This window comes from Stegodyphus dumicola, chromosome 4, assembly GCF_044657685.1.
Source record: "Stegodyphus dumicola isolate Sdum_Otavi_A_Nest chromosome 4, ASM4465768v1".
NCBI classification, from domain to species: Eukaryota; Metazoa; Arthropoda; class Arachnida; order Araneae; family Eresidae; genus Stegodyphus; species Stegodyphus dumicola.
In genome coordinates, this window is record NC_140771.1 from 93,474,074 (window position 1) to 93,492,272 (window position 18,199).

At 33.1% G+C, this 18,199-nt stretch overlaps 1 protein-coding gene across 1 annotated transcript in view; it reads right to left on the reverse strand.

Annotated features, from left to right (window-relative positions):
- LOC118188342 (cartilage oligomeric matrix protein-like) overlaps positions 1 to 18,199 on the reverse strand; it is a 1,186,180-nt gene that overhangs the window by 478,430 nt on the left and 689,551 nt on the right. The window contains exon 3 of the mRNA XM_085815229.1: positions 17,933 to 18,162. Within this exon, the coding sequence (XP_085671355.1) occupies positions 17,933 to 18,162 (230 nt within the window). The remainder of the gene's footprint in view (positions 1 to 17,932; positions 18,163 to 18,199) is intronic.

Genomic DNA, 18,199 nt, shown 5'->3' on the forward strand with positions numbered 1-18,199 from the left:
AATGAATTTCTAATTCAATTTTCTTCATAATCCTCGGGAAAATATATGTTGCAATTATTTATCAATGAAAAACAATGATTTTTAATACCGGATGCTAATTCTTTTATTTTCAAATTATTTTCGATTAGAAAACTTTCTAAAAGGGGTAAAAAGAATTTTAAATTAATTTCTAAAAGGGGTAGAATATTATTATCCAATTCTTTGATTATTAGCTCGGGTATTTTTATCATTGTAATTAGTTTATCTCCAATAGTAAACACTTCGTCCTTGTAATCCGAAGTTTAATTCATTTAACTTTCCAAAAATATCAGCTAAAATATGTTAAACGCATCAATCATAATTGGCTAACTGAAAAATGTTGCAATTCAAATTTGAATTTCTGATCGAATTTTAAAAAGACGATTTAAAAATTTGCCTCTGGATTACCACCGTACTTCGTAATGTAACAAAAGCGTTTCATGTTCACTGCCTATCTCTTGGCATAAAACCATGAATATTCTTGAGATAGGGTCTTAATAAAATAACAATTTTCACAGTTGATTGAAAACGATTTTCAGATTTTCGGGAATTACTTTGGCTACTGAGGTTTCACGATGAATGCAGTAGTGAGTTACTTTCGTTTCAGGTGCGACTTTCTTTGAGAAATAACACCGGAACATTTTCCTGTAAAGCCCGAGCTCCGCCACTGCGTACGGTAATGCACTTATTCCAAGGAATATCCTTCACAGACATAAAATTGTCAATCACTTTGAAAATTTCATTTGCAGTTGCTGTATCATGAAGATATTTACAAAATATATACTCCGGGATTTCGTTTGTCTTCTTCGAAATGCATGTAAACTAATAATTGAACAAAGTTCATTATATCAGTACTTTCATCCCACTGCAATGCGAAGTACTCATTGTGTTTTATTTTTTGTCTCTTTCTTGGGCTTTGCAATTTCATGAGTTTGTCGATTTTACTGTATCATTTGATAGCGGAATATTATAAAGTTCATTAGCCGCTTTTTCGTTGAATTATCTTAAAACGATATCTTTAGCTGCTGGTAATAAAAGGTATCCTCCAATAGTGTGAGCCTGCCCAGTCTTGGCAATTCTTAGACTTACTAGGTAACTAGCCTTCAAAGCTTTTTCACTTGAAGTAACAAAATCTTTCATTACTTATTTACTATTTTTTGATAATTTCCTCTTAAAATATTCTTCAGATTTATCCTTTAAATTGGCAAGCTCATAGACAGCAAATCTACATAACAAAAACTATTCTAATTGAAAATAGAGCAACGTGATCCGGGAAATGGTGGCGACATAAAGAGTAGACATGCCAGTAAATCGATCGACTCTAAAAGAATTAATGAGCTAATATTATCTTTTCTACAGGAAGTTATTTTTTTATTAACTATAACATACATTTCTATTACTCCTTTTAAAAACATCATTTATGACAAATTTTGTTATGTCTATGCCTAAAAGAATATCTATTAAAATAAAACCGATTATTTTTCTTAAGTCTATGAGTGGCTAGACCCTGAACTAAGCTCAGATCGCATGAACTTACGAGTGTTAGAAAAAAAAACTTAAACAGGATGATGTGGTATATAATTTTTTAATTTAATAGTTAAAAATACTTTGTTTCACTGCGTACCACCTATTTTTCTCTTGCGTACCACCAGTTGAGAACCGCTGATCTAGAGTAGTATGCCTATTAAATGCTATAAAACGAATTCTTAATAATAATAATTCTTAATTATTGATAACACATTGTTATCAATAATTAAGAATTTACACATAATTAATGTGTATTTACACATTTGGCCGACAGTTTAATTTACTATCATACGGAAATAGTCCCAAACTCAAACTGCACACGGGCCAAGTGCAGAATCTGAAAGTAGCTGAAGGGCTGCAATTAAAAAAATAAAATATAAAAAAAATTGAAACTCAAGGCTATTGCTATTAACTTGTTTCGCTCTAAAACTTGTGAAAATAAACAATTTCATGACTTCTTTCACACTCATAAACTGCATTTCCTGTAAATATATCTTTATGTTTATTGGCTGCTTTAAAATTAACATAAAGATAGCAACTGCAATTTATGAGTGTTGTGGTCAAGAAGTCATATAATCATTTTATTCATACTTAGTTCGAATCAAGCTAATAAACACATAGCCTTTAGTTTATTTCTTTAATATTTTTAACCGAAAAGGCATCGGCCCAGAAGGACTATTAATTTCTTTTTGGCATTTTGCAAAGAAAACTTTAAACGGTCCGTTTTACTTTTCAAATTGTTGCCACCCAATATTATCGCACTGTGTTATATTTCAAGAAATTAAATAATGAAGAATCTGCATAAATGTATGTATGTTTCTCGCATTGTGATAAAACAACGGTACCTAGAGCGATCAAATTTTGAATAACATAATCCTCCACCGAATGTGGGCATCTGGAAGACCGAATTTGGAATTTGGTTTATTATCGATTTCATATTTTTTAATACTTTAACTTATTTTTGATTAACAAACTCAATGATTTCAAAGCGAGCAATGGCAACAATGTACAGAAAAAAAAAAAAATATCTCCAGCGACAAGACTGTGTATCGGTAATTCTAAGGATATGACAATTTTAAAATTATTTTGCGGTATTGCTGTTGAATTGAATTTTATGGTTTAAGTGCAAGATCATAATATTTAATAAATAAAGGTAATACACATTTTTTAAAAAAAAATCCTTTCGGCGTTATGTAAAATCAAAAGCTTTCAGATTTTTTAAAATTTGATTTATACGTTTTTTCGTTTTGAAAGTTATTAAGTATCAGATGTTTATTAAGCAACTGAAATCTTGCCCAGCTTTAATTAAATTTTGCGTAATCGATTATTTTTTGCTTGTATTTAACATCTGATTCAGCAACCAGTTTTCAGACCGGCCGTTATACTTTTTTAGCAACTAGCGCACGCCATTTTTAATCAGACGCTATACGAAGCAGATTCGGCAGAACGTAGTCTTATGACAGAGATTTGTACCTTTAAAATATCCTTTAAAAATGCCAGCTAAATATTTCTTCAAACATACACCAAAAATGACATAAAAATGAAATTCAAATTTATACTTATTTTCTGCCTGGTCGGTTGGTACCTGGAGGAAATGTTTTTTGATCACAAAAGTAATTCAGACCTACTGACAGCTAAATATTAAAATTTTCAAATTGATATTTATTCACATAACTGTAATATATTGAAGTAACGACTAAATTTTAATTAAAACTAAAGAAATGTACGAAAATCTCCCAAGTAAGAAATTTCAGAATAAATATTAACAACTTATTGTTTTTCTGTTATTCATTACATTTTCTGTAAAGCATACAGAAAAAATTTATATTTGTAAGCAAATAATTATAAACGTCTTTGCTTCTTACAATATCTTTCAATTGCAACACTTCGTGGCATTTTATTTTTCAAAACGTTTGTGATCTTAGAGGAAAATTACTAGAAAGTATCTTCATCACCAATTTCTAGATACTCATCGTGAGTCTGATTATTTTCGTAGAGTTATTAATTTTCATCTATGGAAAAAAAACCTATTTATATCTATATATATGTAATAATAAAAACACAAGGAAAGGAAAAGCCGGAGCAGTTTCGATGCGTGATTAGATCCATATTGAAGAAGATTTTGATTGCGTAGTATGCTAGTAATGCTAACTTGGTAATATCTAAAGAACTTGGCAGTCGAAGCAGTTTTAATTCCATTTTTTTTTCCAATTGATATTTGTGGCCACAATCACTTGGCACTCTAGTCGTGCCTTCCACAGAAGATTTACATTTTTGATATTGTTGGGATAGAAAGCAAGCCAGCGAAATCACATCTTAGCACAGTAGCGAGCAAAATCTGAAGTGCGTAGTTATGAAAGATGGAGGCACGCGAAGAGAAAAGTTTTGGTTTACAAGGACAGTTTCTGTTCCCAATGATTACGTCATCAGAGCTGCGCGGGCCATAGAGTGATCTAGAAATGACGCAATGCGAAGAAGTTATTACGATTTTAGAATAGAGAGGAAGAATTAATGTTTATAGTTTAATCTATAATTTTGATTCATATATTTTTATCTTACATATTCCCCCCTTCAAAAAGAAAAAGGCGTAGCGACAGAGAAGCCTTTTTAAAGAGAGAGTTAAAGCACTAGCAAATAAAAAAGAAAAACATAAATCATAAAATTTTGATTCTATAAAAGTATAACTTATAAATATCAATTTTTTTTAAATAAATTGTTAATTTTTAGAGTCCTATTGCATTTTTCAGCATTTCAATCCAAAAGTCTTTTTGTTTGAGAGTTCACATAATCATAATTCTTCAGGGAAGGTTCTTGTTATTACAGAATATCACAAAAACTTTTACATAATCATTTCTTATAATTAAATGTAATGCACATAAATATTTATGATACTTATTTCCATACTGATAAATTATAATTTAACATCATAAATAATAGGATTAAGATTTTCAGAATTTATGGTTTCACTGTTACCATTTTTCATTTACAATTCCTGATTTTACCAAACTGGAAGCCTCGCAATACTTCTAAACAAACATATCCATCAATAGGGCTGTCCTCTTGAGCTAACCAGTGTGTTCTCTGCACTGGTGGCCCAGGGTGCCTAGACAGTTACTTGAAAAGGCCTCCGTTCCTTACATTAAGGTAACTGGCCTTTGAGAACTGCACTAATACATTCCATAATAAAAATATATAATAATAATAATATAAAAATTTACACACACTCATAAAATGAGAGCCTCCAACATTATCTTACTTGAAGAGGGTGAAGGAAACAACTGTACAGAGGTAATTACAGGCCTCTGTTGAGGGAACCAGTACACCCTCATCATACTATACTTAACACACAATAACCCACAAATTTTAACATGCATTTACCATAATTTCATATTACTTATCTGTGCTAATTTCACTTATTTTTAACATCTTTATTTTTAGAATAATTATAAAATTCGTATTCAAAATTCTCAACAAAATTTCAAAAACAAAAACTTATGTTAATATCCTTCCCTATGAATAATTTAAATAGCTTAAAATTCGTTACTTAATTTGCTCACACATAATTATGAAAAATTAGAAAATTTAATGAACAAGAATTTCAGATTTTATCAAAACAAATTGCAGAAATTTTAACCAAAGTTGAAATGAAAACTATAGAATCCACAGCACATTAAATAATTTAGTTCCTGAGCTAGATTCACACGAATGTAATAATTTTTGAGCTGTTACAAAAGCGGAAGTGCAAATAGTAATTTTCTGTCGCACATACTTGCAAACACCAACTCAGATCGACCTTGAACTCGCTGTAATGCTGAATTCCTAAACAGTAATTCACTGATGATTTAAAGCACTTTTTTTTTCTAAATATTGTAGAGATCGGCGAAGCAAATTCAATATTCCTTTTCACTAGGCATTCGAACTTCTCAATTTATCGAGAGATTACTTTCAATCTGTAAACACTACGCGTGATTATTTTTTTGAAGCACTTGCAAAACACGACAGCAGAAGAATGATCTGTTATTTTTTAAACACTGAAAAAACAAATTGGATGATTCACTTCTTTCACATTATCTTGGATTTATCACAAAACGATGATTGGAAGAGCAGAACTAAATTTTCCATTGAGGTTTGCAGCAGCAGGAAACCATCCTACCGGCTTAATTGTCATAATAAGAGCAAAGGAAAAAAGAAAAAAAAAGAATAATAATAATAAATGTCATAATAAGAGCAAAGGAACACTGTAGATGCGTGCTTAGATCCATATTGAAGAAGAATTTTGATTGCGTAGTATTTAAAGAACTTGGCAGTCGAGGCAGTTTCAATTCCATTTTTATTTCCAATTGATATTTGTGGCCACAATCACTTGGCACTCTAGTCGTGCCTTCCACAGAAGATTTACATTTTTGATATTGTTGGGATAGAAAGCAAGCCAGCGAAATCACATCTTAGCACAGTAGCGAGCAAAATCTGAAGTGCGTAGTTATGAAAGATGGAGGCACGCGAAGAGAAAAGTTTTGGTTTACAAGGACAGTTTCTGTTCCCAATGATTACGTCATCAGAGCTGCGCGGGCCATAGAGTGATCTAGAAATGACGCAATGCGAAGAAGTTATTACGATTTTAGAATAGAGAGGAAGAATTAATGTTTATAGTTTAATCTATAATTTTGATTCATATATTTTTTAAAACTAAAGAAATGTACGAAAATCTCCCAAGTAAGAAATTTCAGTCGGAGTTTGAGAGAGTTAATTCTCAAATTTGACGAACAAAGGGCTGCAGTTGTCTTAGTGCAGCATAGCGGACAGCAGCACGAGACGTATGTAACATGTTTTCAGATTTGTATGTGACTTTCGAGCCGAGTGAAAAGAAGACATCTAATTTAGTGCCCTGAATATATCGAGTTTGTACCTACAAAACAGCTCTTGCGAGGAGGGTTACTCTTCTGCTTTCGTCTTAAGAAATCTGAGGAAAATTCATCGTTTGGTAGTGGCAGCGTATGGAGAAGATGCTGTGTCGTAAGCAACGTCCGGTAGAAGATAACGATTCAAAGACAAAGGTTTCGACGTCAGTGACAAAATGCGTTCCTGGTCAGCCGAAAAAGTTTGATGATGAACAATTAAAGGTATTATTGGCAAAGTATTCGTCTAAGACGTTTATAGATTGACACATTAAATGTGGATGCATCAATTGTTAGTAAGCGCTTAAAAGCGATGGGGGTGGTTCAGTACTGGGTACCACATGAACTTCCAGAAAGAGACGTTGCGAAACTTTAAATCATTTGTGAAGTGTTGCTTCAAAGATAAAGACGTAAATAAATTTTGCATGAAATCATGGCGAACCATCAACATCGACATCAAAGTCGGATATTCATGGAAAGATGATTATGCTATGCATTTGGTGAGATCAAGTCGGTGAGGTGTACCATGAGTTACTGAAACCGGGTCATTCAGTGAATACTGAATGCAACGAAGCACAATTACTCACTTTGAATCGCGCATTTAAAGGCAAGCGTTCGCCGTATGCTCATACATACATGACGATGTAATTTTGTTTCATGACAGTGCCAAACCACACGTTGCAAGCCGAGTGAAGGAAACTTTGAAAGGACTTCGATAGGATGTCTTGGCATATTCACCAGACATCGCCTTTTCCAATTAACGTTTGCTTTGGTCTATGCAGCATAGCCTTTCTGAACACACACCCTTTAACGATCTCGAAAACTGGCTATATATGTGGATCACCTGAAAAGGACCTGAGTTTTTTTTATCGCGGAATCCATTTGTTATCCGAAAAATTGGAAAAGGTTAGCTGCCAAGGAACTACTTTCAGTAAATGATCTTAGACCATTCTATTAAAATAAGCATGTGTTTTCTATCCAACAAACAGAGAGAATTAACTTTTTCGCATCGGCAGAGGTCAGAATCTGTTCCCCTCAAACAACTGAAAAACCTGTACATACGAATTTTTGTTAGAATTGATTTCCTTCCCGTATGCCAAATAGAATGTTATGGCCCAGCTGTTCTCAACCTTTTGACTAACGCGTACCATCTTAAGAAAAATTGAAAATCTTTAGTACCACCCCTACAAAGTACTACAACTACCAACACTCTTGAACAAAGCTTCAGATCGCATAAATTTACGAGTGTTACAGAAAAATCTCAATCAGCATGTTCGAGTTTTAATTTTTGAATTTAATAGTTAAAAATACTTTGCTTCTTTGCGTACCACCTGTTGAGAACCCCTGCTATAGCCTGAACAAAAAACTACTTAAGTGAAGCAATTACTTCTTTCTTGGTGAACTTTGTGTAGTTTCTCTTAAGAAGTTTCCCTTTTCGTGTGTAGTTTTCTTTTAAGATAGGATTACAACTGCGAGCATCAATATCTAAACACTGACGCTAAGCAAAAGAGAGAGAAGGTGCATTTAAATAAGACAGATACTTCAATTCGCTTCAAATAATGATTGGCATGACATTTAATAACTTCGGAAACCAATTATCCATGCACTAACGTGATGGAAAACACCAGATAAAAAAGGGTCGCAAGTGTTCGGGCAACTTGTCGATGTTTGAATGCAAGGGGGTTTCTGGCGACTTCGCTGTGAAAGATTTAATTGAAGTACCCAATATATTTGCAATAACTTAAGAAACAGTATGTGTGTATAAACCGAACATATATATGGAACGGAAGTACAGCAGTATTGTTAATTCCAGATGGTCGTTAATGATGTTGCTGAGTCGTTAATTTTGCTGAGTGTGTTTTCAAATAATGTATAACAATCCGTTATACAGCGAAAGTTAAACTGCAAGTAGTGCATTATGCTCAAGGATGTAAAAATCAAGAGGAAAGAATAAGACATTATGCACGCGAAAAAAACTAGATGTGAGATTCAAACAACAAGTGAAATTTCATGTAAATACCAAACCTATTTGAAATAAAGATAATGACTGCAGCACAGTCATAATGTATGTAAATAACAATTAAAGATTATATAGCTTCAGAATTCATCATCTCATTTACAATCCGCACTCTAGTTTTGGTAAAAACTTTATAACTGGAAAAAATAGATGTGGTAGATTCAAACTGCTTTAAGTAAAATTTCAAATGGAGACTATTACTAAAGTTTTTAAAATCATAACGTCTGAACATAGCAATTAATAATCATAAATTTGCTTTAAAATCATTTATGATATCGTTTAAAACCTCTGTTCTAATTCTGGCCAAAATGTCAGATTTACGAAGACTAAGACTATATATGACAGATTCAAACAGCTTTAAGTGAAATTTCGTGCAAAGATCAAACCAATTTCAGTTGAAGGCTATTATTTTAGAGCTTGCAGTCATAACGTATGTAAATAACAGTTAATAATCATAAATTGCTAAATTTTTTAAAATTTATTTACGATTTTGTTTACGTTCCGCGCTCGTATTTTGGTCAAAGTTTTAGAGTTGAAATGTTTGGCCTACACTCACTAAGTACGGTATAACTATATGCATTTTCTGTCGCTGTTTAACATAGTATGTAAAAATTTAAGGATCCTTTTTCTTTGCTAGCTATAACGAACATCGAATAAAACACCATTTTATCGGAAAACAGTTTTATTTCTTAGATACGGTCAGTTCTAAAATAAGGGAAAACAATGCAAGAAAACTTACGAAAAGAATAAAACCAATTCTAAATCCTTAGGGTAAATGTCTGCAACAGAAATATCGAAGAAAAGAGAAATATCGAATTGTGTAAACCTTGATTTCATTTTGCTTCTCGTCTGGGACTGGAGAACATTTCTACATTTCATTTCCTATAACTTTAGTTTTTGTGTTCTCTATAAAAAAAGTCTTCGTTTGGGATCAGATGGGGCTAGGAAAATTAAATGATTTTGTAAGAGAAATTTAGAAGTCTTTATTCCGTGGAAATAGTTTGCCTCGAGTATTCGCTAAAAACATACTTGGTGTTTTCGAATTGCTTCACCAGTTGAAGAATAAAACATATTGCAGCACATATCAACGTGGACTTAAAATATTATGATAATACTTTTTGTAGTTTTGATGAAGCTCTGTAGAAGGCGGAATGTTAGATCATGAATTGCATTTAAACAGCGGCGAATGAATTCAAAAGCTACTTTTCGAAAGTTTGAGTAATAAAAGATGCTTCGTAAGGTAATAAGTCCTGTAAGTAAAACGCATCCTTGCCCTGAAGCAGTTCAAAAAGCTGCTATATAAATTTTGTTTCAACTTGAAATAGTAAATTTAACACTTGTCTGTAATACAGAAATGCTTTTAAGTCATTTTGCGTACTTGATTATTTATATCCCTCAGTATGGGAAAAAATCGTCAACTGTTATATCACGCCTACTTGAATTAAAGAGAAAATTATAATCACAAAAGACAAAGACATGTACAGAAATTCATAATAGAGCAACGTTTACATTTATAGAAACGTAAATTCATAGATATTAAAAAATGGGGGAAATTAAGTAACACGTTTCTTGTTACATAATTGGATTCAAGGGAAAAATATTTTTATGAGCTTTCGGGTTCCTAATAGACTAAATGCACACAAAACCGATGATAGCTTGATAAAATGTATTTTCCCAAAGAAACATTTTAAATTTCTGGAACTTTTCACTTCGTACAGCTCTTCTCAGTATAACAGAGCACAATCGGTAGCTGCCACTTCAAAATACTAAGAACGTTAAACACAAGACAATACAGAAAGCCTCAACGCGTACGCTCAAACAGTGGTTTCTCAGTACTCTCAATACTCTCTCTATATATATCGCTACCGGTATAAAGAGTGCATGTGTAGAACTGACTTTGGAAAATTTAAGTTTCTTTAATAGCATATATCGTTGAACTTGTTGGAGTTTCAACAGGTAATTTTTAGTAAGAATAGTTCAAGCCGGTGAAGTAGAGGTAAGGATTGGACGCACAATTGAGATTTAGATAAGTCGTTTCTTTCTCAAGTCTAATTTAATTAGACTTGAGAAAGAATTTTTATTAAGTTCTTAATTTAAACTTTCAAATTAAGTTCTTAATTTGGAATAATTGCCAATAATTGGAAAAAAAACAGTTCATGACTTTTGTTGTTTTATTCTTAACATTTTCGATGTTATCCTTCCAATCATGTTTGTTATTGAAAGTGATATCAAGCCATTTGGTTTTGCAAGGTTTTGGAATAATTTAATCAGCAAGAGGCTTTTCTTAGGTAAAATATTTATGTGTTTTTACGAATAATTAACAAGATTTATGCTCATTGATTGATATTCTCCATTTTGTGCACCAGTCTTCAGTAATTGGCATTAACTCTTGGAGCTTTCTGATCGCATGGTTTGCGTTCCACCAGCATAACAGCCATATAATATCCCATAAAATTATTTCTACCGATCGATGATTCCTACCCAGAAATAACATTTCTACCGATTTCCTTTAACATAACTGTTCCCTTTTACCTACGCATTTCATTATGAGTTCGTTATTACTCTTTTCATGCAATTTAAGTGTTCCATTTCCACGCATCGTTAATGAGATAATATGCGATACATAAGTCGCGTCAGTACCTTCGAGTAATATATTGCTTCATGAAAACTTCTTCGGATGGTAAAATTCAGAATACTTTATTTGTTCGAAGCATTCTGCAAGGATTTTTCAATTATTTTATTCTTACTATGTTTTATCTCCCTTATTTATCAGTAGAAAAATATGTAAGCTATGTCTTTGATATCATGTAAGTCGTAAATTACTTCTGAGTGTGCCTTGATGCAATAATAATCACTTCCGGTAGTTATACTGTTATTAATAACTACTTTCAACTGCCTTCAAATAACAGTTAAAGAACAAAAATTCACGGTTATGGATCACATTAATAAAACGGCTGCAAGGAGAAAAAAGAGGAGGCTTTTTCCCAGTATATGGACATGTAAACAAGATGAGCATGAATTTTACGTACAACAATTTTTTTTTATAAGTCATATATATTGAACACCACACATTCTCTCACAGACACCTGTTGCACACGATACATATGCAGACATAGCTCATGACATTTTATTTGGACAAATTTTCACGTACTTTATTCTGAAATTTATGACTGACAGTGTAACATTTGTAACATTATTTAGTATCCAGGAAATTCCTCAGCCGACCAGATTAATTTCTGATGATCACGTGACAAGTGGTCACACCACCCTCTACTAATCTTCAATCACTACTCGATATGGGACTATATCAAGTAATTCCTATCGTCAAATGCCCACAGAGGCAGTGAGCAGGAACACATGATGCAGAATGCATTATAATTACGGACTAATTACAAGCATACAGCAAAATTACGGACTAAGATATATGTGGAGAGAGCGTGGTGACAAAAATTCATATCATCACAATCTCCATCGCATACCCTCAAATAACTATCTGAAATTTCATTTCGATGGACTGAATGAGTAGGCCAGGAAATACTCGTATCGGAGAAAATTTTTGTAACCACTCTATATCTGGCTAATGTATAAAAGAACGCAGTGGAATTAAAAAACACTAATTTTATAACGGAATATGGGTTCAGAGATGTCGCTTTAAAGTCACACTGACGATATTGAACGTTAAGCAAAAGCGTTCTTACTAGACTAGAAATTCTTAGGGCGAATTTCGTGAGGTATGCAACGTTACGCGAACGTGGAACTCAGAGACATGAATTTGATCTCTGAGACTACGGCTAAACTGGAACAGTTATTTAAAGGAAGTGCAAAGGATAACTGCCGAGTACCTCCTTGGAACAACTGCTTCATTATCGTCTCCAACATTATGTATAAAATTAGTACAAGTGAGCTTCGCGTCTGTGCAGCGTTGCATACTTTGCCATCAACAGAGAAGATGGCCCTTAGGTGCTCATCAGTTTGTTGGATACTGTCGATGGAATAATAATAATTAAAAAAAAACTTTAATTAAAAAAGATACTTTAAATGCTGCTTCCCAAATGATTTGCAAATTTGCCATATGTTACGCAATTCTGCTACCAAAAACTTTGCAAATTTGCAATACGTTACGTAGTTCTGCTATTAAAAGCTTTGCAAATTTGCAATATGTTACATAATTCCGCTAATTCTATACATATTTTAGATACTTTTCACTATTATGGTAGATTTTTGGCATATCGACATAATAAGGACAGAGTGTAGATATAGGTATATTTGTAAAGATAAAATCGGGACAAATATTTATACATTACAAATCATAAAGCAAACCAGCTTACAAATTAGGTTAATAACATGTACATAGGTGCATGTTGCAATTACATTTATGATAAGTAATATTGGCAAAATTACAGACAAGATGATTTTTTATTTATTTATTTATATTTTTTTTTACCTTGCGGCACAATGGAGAGTTGAAAGGAGATTTTGCAAATCAGCAAATTACGTTAACATAGATACTATAATTTTAGGTAATAAATATTAAATTAACTAAATACAATAAACTATGTGTGCATACTGATTTATGTAATATACAATATTAAAACGAATGCCTGTTTGTATATATCTATGGTACAATGCTCTTTGGTAAGGCAGAAGCAATAAAATTCATGTACATGTTATTGCTCAACGGAAAATTTTAGCACAAATAAACTCACGTAATGTTCATCTTTAGCATAAAATTGAATAATTAGATATCATTAATAAAATTTAACTACGAATAAATATTCAGAACAGTACAAGCTGGATTAATCATAAAGATAAATGTTATTAAAGCAGATAATTATTATACAGCAAAATTATACAAGAAAAAACATTAAGTAAATTAATATAAACACAAGGCGAGCTGCTGGCGGCAAGTTGTCGGAGGAAAGTAGCAGGGAAATCATTCCAGGCTATCTGCAATGCGCTTAGCAATTTCGTACAATCTCTGTTTGCTGTTAAACGCACATTTATTTTTATTTGTATACCTGATCTATGCGGTCATATTATATTAGTTAAAGTGGGTCTTTTTAAATGAGAATTCGCTGTTTGAGGGAAATCTTACAATTAACGATCTGGATCATCAGTACAGACACAAATGCATTGATCTCTATCAAATCTGTGAAGAAAGAACATATATGGTTCATGCTTAGTCAGGTACTTGCTGAGTTGCGAAGGCCCGCTATTTTAATTTTGGTCTATTTTTGGATAAAAATTATACATTCTTCTGCCCGTGGTGCTCGACTCCGAGTAGTTATGCCATTGTTTCATTAAATCACATCTGAGAGGAGTTTTTAGATATCAGTCCGGAAGGAATGCTAGTCATTTGGGACTCGTTAGCTGTGCTTTTCGCAATCACATCTACTGCTTCGTTCCCTTTAATCCCAGTACAGGCTGGAACCCAGTGAAGCTTGGGCTTCAAACTTCCATGAATCGAAATTAATTGTTTCTGAATGGCTTTTAATGTGGAATGTCTACTGCGGCCGCCATGAATGGCCTTGATATTGATTCTGTTTATATTACTTTGCCCTTTCTATTCCACCTCATATTCTCCATTAATAAATTCCCGATGCAGCCTTCGCGGAAAGCCCTGCATTCACCTGTCACATGTAAGTTGTGCCTAGAACAATAAAGTATTGGGATGAAGCTTCTTAGCTCATGAATGGACTACGAGGTTACCAATCGTAGCGCACCAGGCCTTACCGGTACCAAAATCTTCTATAGTGCTTCCGTCAGACGGCTGTCGATTGCAGTGCAAATGGACGATTACAGCTCACTACTATGTCGAAGTCAGCATGTGGAAAGGACAGTGGCCAGTGAGATTCTTGTAGTCCGAGGATATACATGTCTTATTCCAAATAGCATTGTTTTGTTTCAGTCTAACCACCTTCACTGTGGCATTTTCCTTCTGTAATAAAAAATGCAGGGCGGAAGTACTGCCTGTACATTTAATAAAGTTGTTGGGGAGGTTTGGAATCCTTTACAGATGCCCAGATGGAATGGTCTTTGTCCCGATATCAATGTTTGTTCAATATTATTATTGACATTCACGCCCCATACGGTGACACCATAAGGAACGACCCAGCTAAAATTAGCTGTTCTTATTGTGTTATACAGTTTACGCAGCCTTTCTTTGAGGTGTTTGATGTGAGGGAGCAAGGAGAATCTGTCATGTATAATCACACCTAAGTAGCGGAAATGTTCTCAGTTATTTTTATATTGTGAGTTATTTTTGTATACGCTCCCATTGATCCATATGCAGCTGCTCCTAACAATAAAATTGCTACCATCTACCGGGCACTGCTACAACTACAGATTCGTTTAGGGTATTTGTCAAAAGTGGTATTCTTAATCAGATTCCAGAACCACTCTTTGAGCTATTGACTTACGGAGTGATTTCCGGTCTTCAACTGTCAGTTGCTGTTTCGATCTTCGTAACTTGTTTTCAAGTAATGACAAATAGGTTGTACTTCTGTGGATTCCTGCCAATCTTTGAGTTTAGGGATATGAGGTCACCAATTTGTTGGCTAAGAATGTTGCTTCTGTTCTTCGGATATTACAGCCTGGTCTCAGCAACAACTCTATTTAGGAAAGCTTCAGAGACTTCTATTTACAAGAAGTCCCAGACAGAAATAGAAATAGATTATAGATTAGACAGATTCATGAAGTACTTGCATGGCCCAGAAAGAAATCTATCTCATTTTCCTTCTTATGTCTGGCCATTATCGCCTTCGTAAGCACCTTCAACCCATAAGTTTCACTCCTGATTCTCTTTGCCCCTCATGCAATCTTAAGGAAGACATGGATTTGCCACATCTCAGCAAATGTCCTGTCCTTCCTCCTATCTCAAAATGGGAGTGCGACTGTTTGGCTAGGAACGTCCTATGTTCATCCTACATTCGTTTGCCATCTCTTGTACTTTATTTTATGTTCAATTGTCTTCTAACCTACCATTAGAAATACAAAAAAAAAAAAAAAAAAAAAAAAAAAAAAAAGATTCGTATATTTTAGCATTTGTTACTGATTTTTTTAGCACAAGGGTAGCTTATAGCATTATACAGAAGAGCGTTGGCCATACGAAAAATGTTAATCAATGGTGATCGCTGTATTTGCCAAAATAGAAGGAACTTAACATTTGATCAGAACCTATACATAAAATTATTCATGAAAAACTGAATTTTTAAAAACTAGTTTTTGTTGGATTTTTTATAAAGTAACAGAACGCAAAAAAACGAAGTGTGTCATAATCAGTGAAGAAAGTTTAAAATTAATTCACCGCATTTTCTAAAATGAATGATGAAACCCACACCGTTTCTGACGTTAAAGTACGTGAGGAAAGTAAAGTATGGGTCATTAAAGATGCCCCTAAACCAGCAATGGCGAACCCAAAGCCATGAAAGTAATGCACGCTGTTTTCTTCAGAATCATAAAACTGACCAAAGCCATCAAGTCAGAAGCACAGAAGATATATACAGCTAATTGATATACCACTAAGTATCTTCCAGAGATACTTCAAGAAGTGAATATTCGGACTTCCATGATAAACCTCCACAATTTTAAAGCAAAATTTGGGTTTCATGCACACAAACACACACACACACAAATAGATATCTTTATTGCCATTAATTGTTTTCAGTTTCTGAAACCATTTTAAAACCATTTAATACTCGTATAGTGATACCATTGCCAATCTATCGACTAAAAAGAAAATTCATTTCTGAATAAGGAAAAACACTTTACTTGAATTCAAACTATAAAATCGTGAAATATTTGACTATAACATGTTTTTTAGTAAGCTAAAATACTTATTGTAAATTGGGATTTATTATATTCCAAATGCTACATTTTAAACTTGAATATTCTAAAATAATAATTTCCTTAATATCTGAAAAATAATTGTGTCAGAATAGTTTTTCCATCAGGAAGTCTTGCATAGAGGGTGCTAACTAAAATGCAGATATACAAGTGCACTTTTAATTAAAATATTTTATTAAACAAACATTAGCTATACACTTCTGTGATATGTTCTTTTACGCTTCTTAAATGAAGATACAAAATATTTGTTCGGTTATGCAAACAGAAGAGTTGTAGCATTTCAATACGAATTTCAAATATGAAAATCGCAATTCCTTAATACATCTTCAGTTCCATGATATTTGAGCACAATTAGAAGATAAATATGTCATTCAAATTTAATACTTAAAATGTATATTCAGGAATTCTGTATTGTATATTCTAGAAGGCGATGTTTAGAATCGGAATATTCACATAACAGTTGAATTCTTTTGTAGTAAAAGTTTTGCAAAATGCTTAGCGTGCAATAGTTAATGCCGAGAAACACATATTAATAACTAAACCAGTCGTTCGCAAAGCATATTTCATGATATATTCTAAATAATAGTTTAAGACTGTTTAAGTAATAAATCATGATTCCCACCACTATCGCACAGACAGATGGTAAAAATTTTAAAAGGTTTAAGTTTACGAATAGATTGTTAAGTCGATAATTTTTTTTTTGTTGCTCTTCCTAATCATATTGTTTCAAATGATATTGAAACGATGCATGTTAGTGGCAATATTAAAGACAAATTTCTTTTGATGAATTATCACATCTGGTAAAAACTAAATTGATTATGCTGGGATATTTGCAATCGGTATAGTTTGTTGTTTTCTTTATCTTTTTTGTAGATTTTTTCATAGTAGCATATTATTTTTATGTGTTTGTAAAAGAATCTAGATAGATAAACAATGCAATTTTAGAAATTAGCTACATAATAGAATATTAATACTTTTCGCAAACAACAGCAATATTTATTTCTATTTTATATTTCAAAGTACTTGTTGTTTCCACGTCGATATATACTTTACATCTATTAAATGTTTAAGATATATTTCGTCTTGGTGATGCATTAGTGATCAGTGGTTTTTTCCTTCCCATCTTATTTCAAATTCAAGTCTAATGAATGTCCAGTCCAATATAAAAGTGTCTCATGTGACTATCATCATATGAGTTCAATATTGAGTTTTCAAACAATAATATTCAACGATTATACAGGCAAGTGCAGTAGAGAACACGTGATGTGGTCAAAACTAGAGGGTTTTGTCAAATACCAGCAGATATAAATTTAAATGTAAAATTGTTGCTACCAACAAAATGTCATATACAATCTTCTTTAACAATCTTTTGAATCATGTTTGTTTTCACTACCCACCGTAAACACCCAATATTACATTCCAGTTGTTAACATTTATGATATAAACATATTATTATTCGTAAATGGGTGTTTTCGTGATTTTCCGCATGTGTAACATGTAGCCAGTTTCTTAAGGATGCATACGTCAATAAAGCGGGCGCAGCCGGGGTAAAATCGCTGAATGCTGGTAGTTCGGTCGCAAACATATTATTATTCGTAAAAATATTGGATACAAGTGAAGGTGGACTTACCGCTCTTAATTTATTACCCTCAGCCTCCTTTGCCATTTGGTACAAGGATAGTGGCATCATGAAGTAACCTTGCCATTTGCAATCTAGGTAAACTTGCATCCGAGACATACCATCTGGAGTACTCGGAGTGACGTGGAGAAACAGGCCTCGGTGATAACTCCGTTCACTCACACCTTTGACCGGCAAATGCTGGAGACGGACACGACCCCATTCCTTTGTTGCTATCGTCACTGAAATACAAAAAATTCAATAAGAAACTCAAATAGT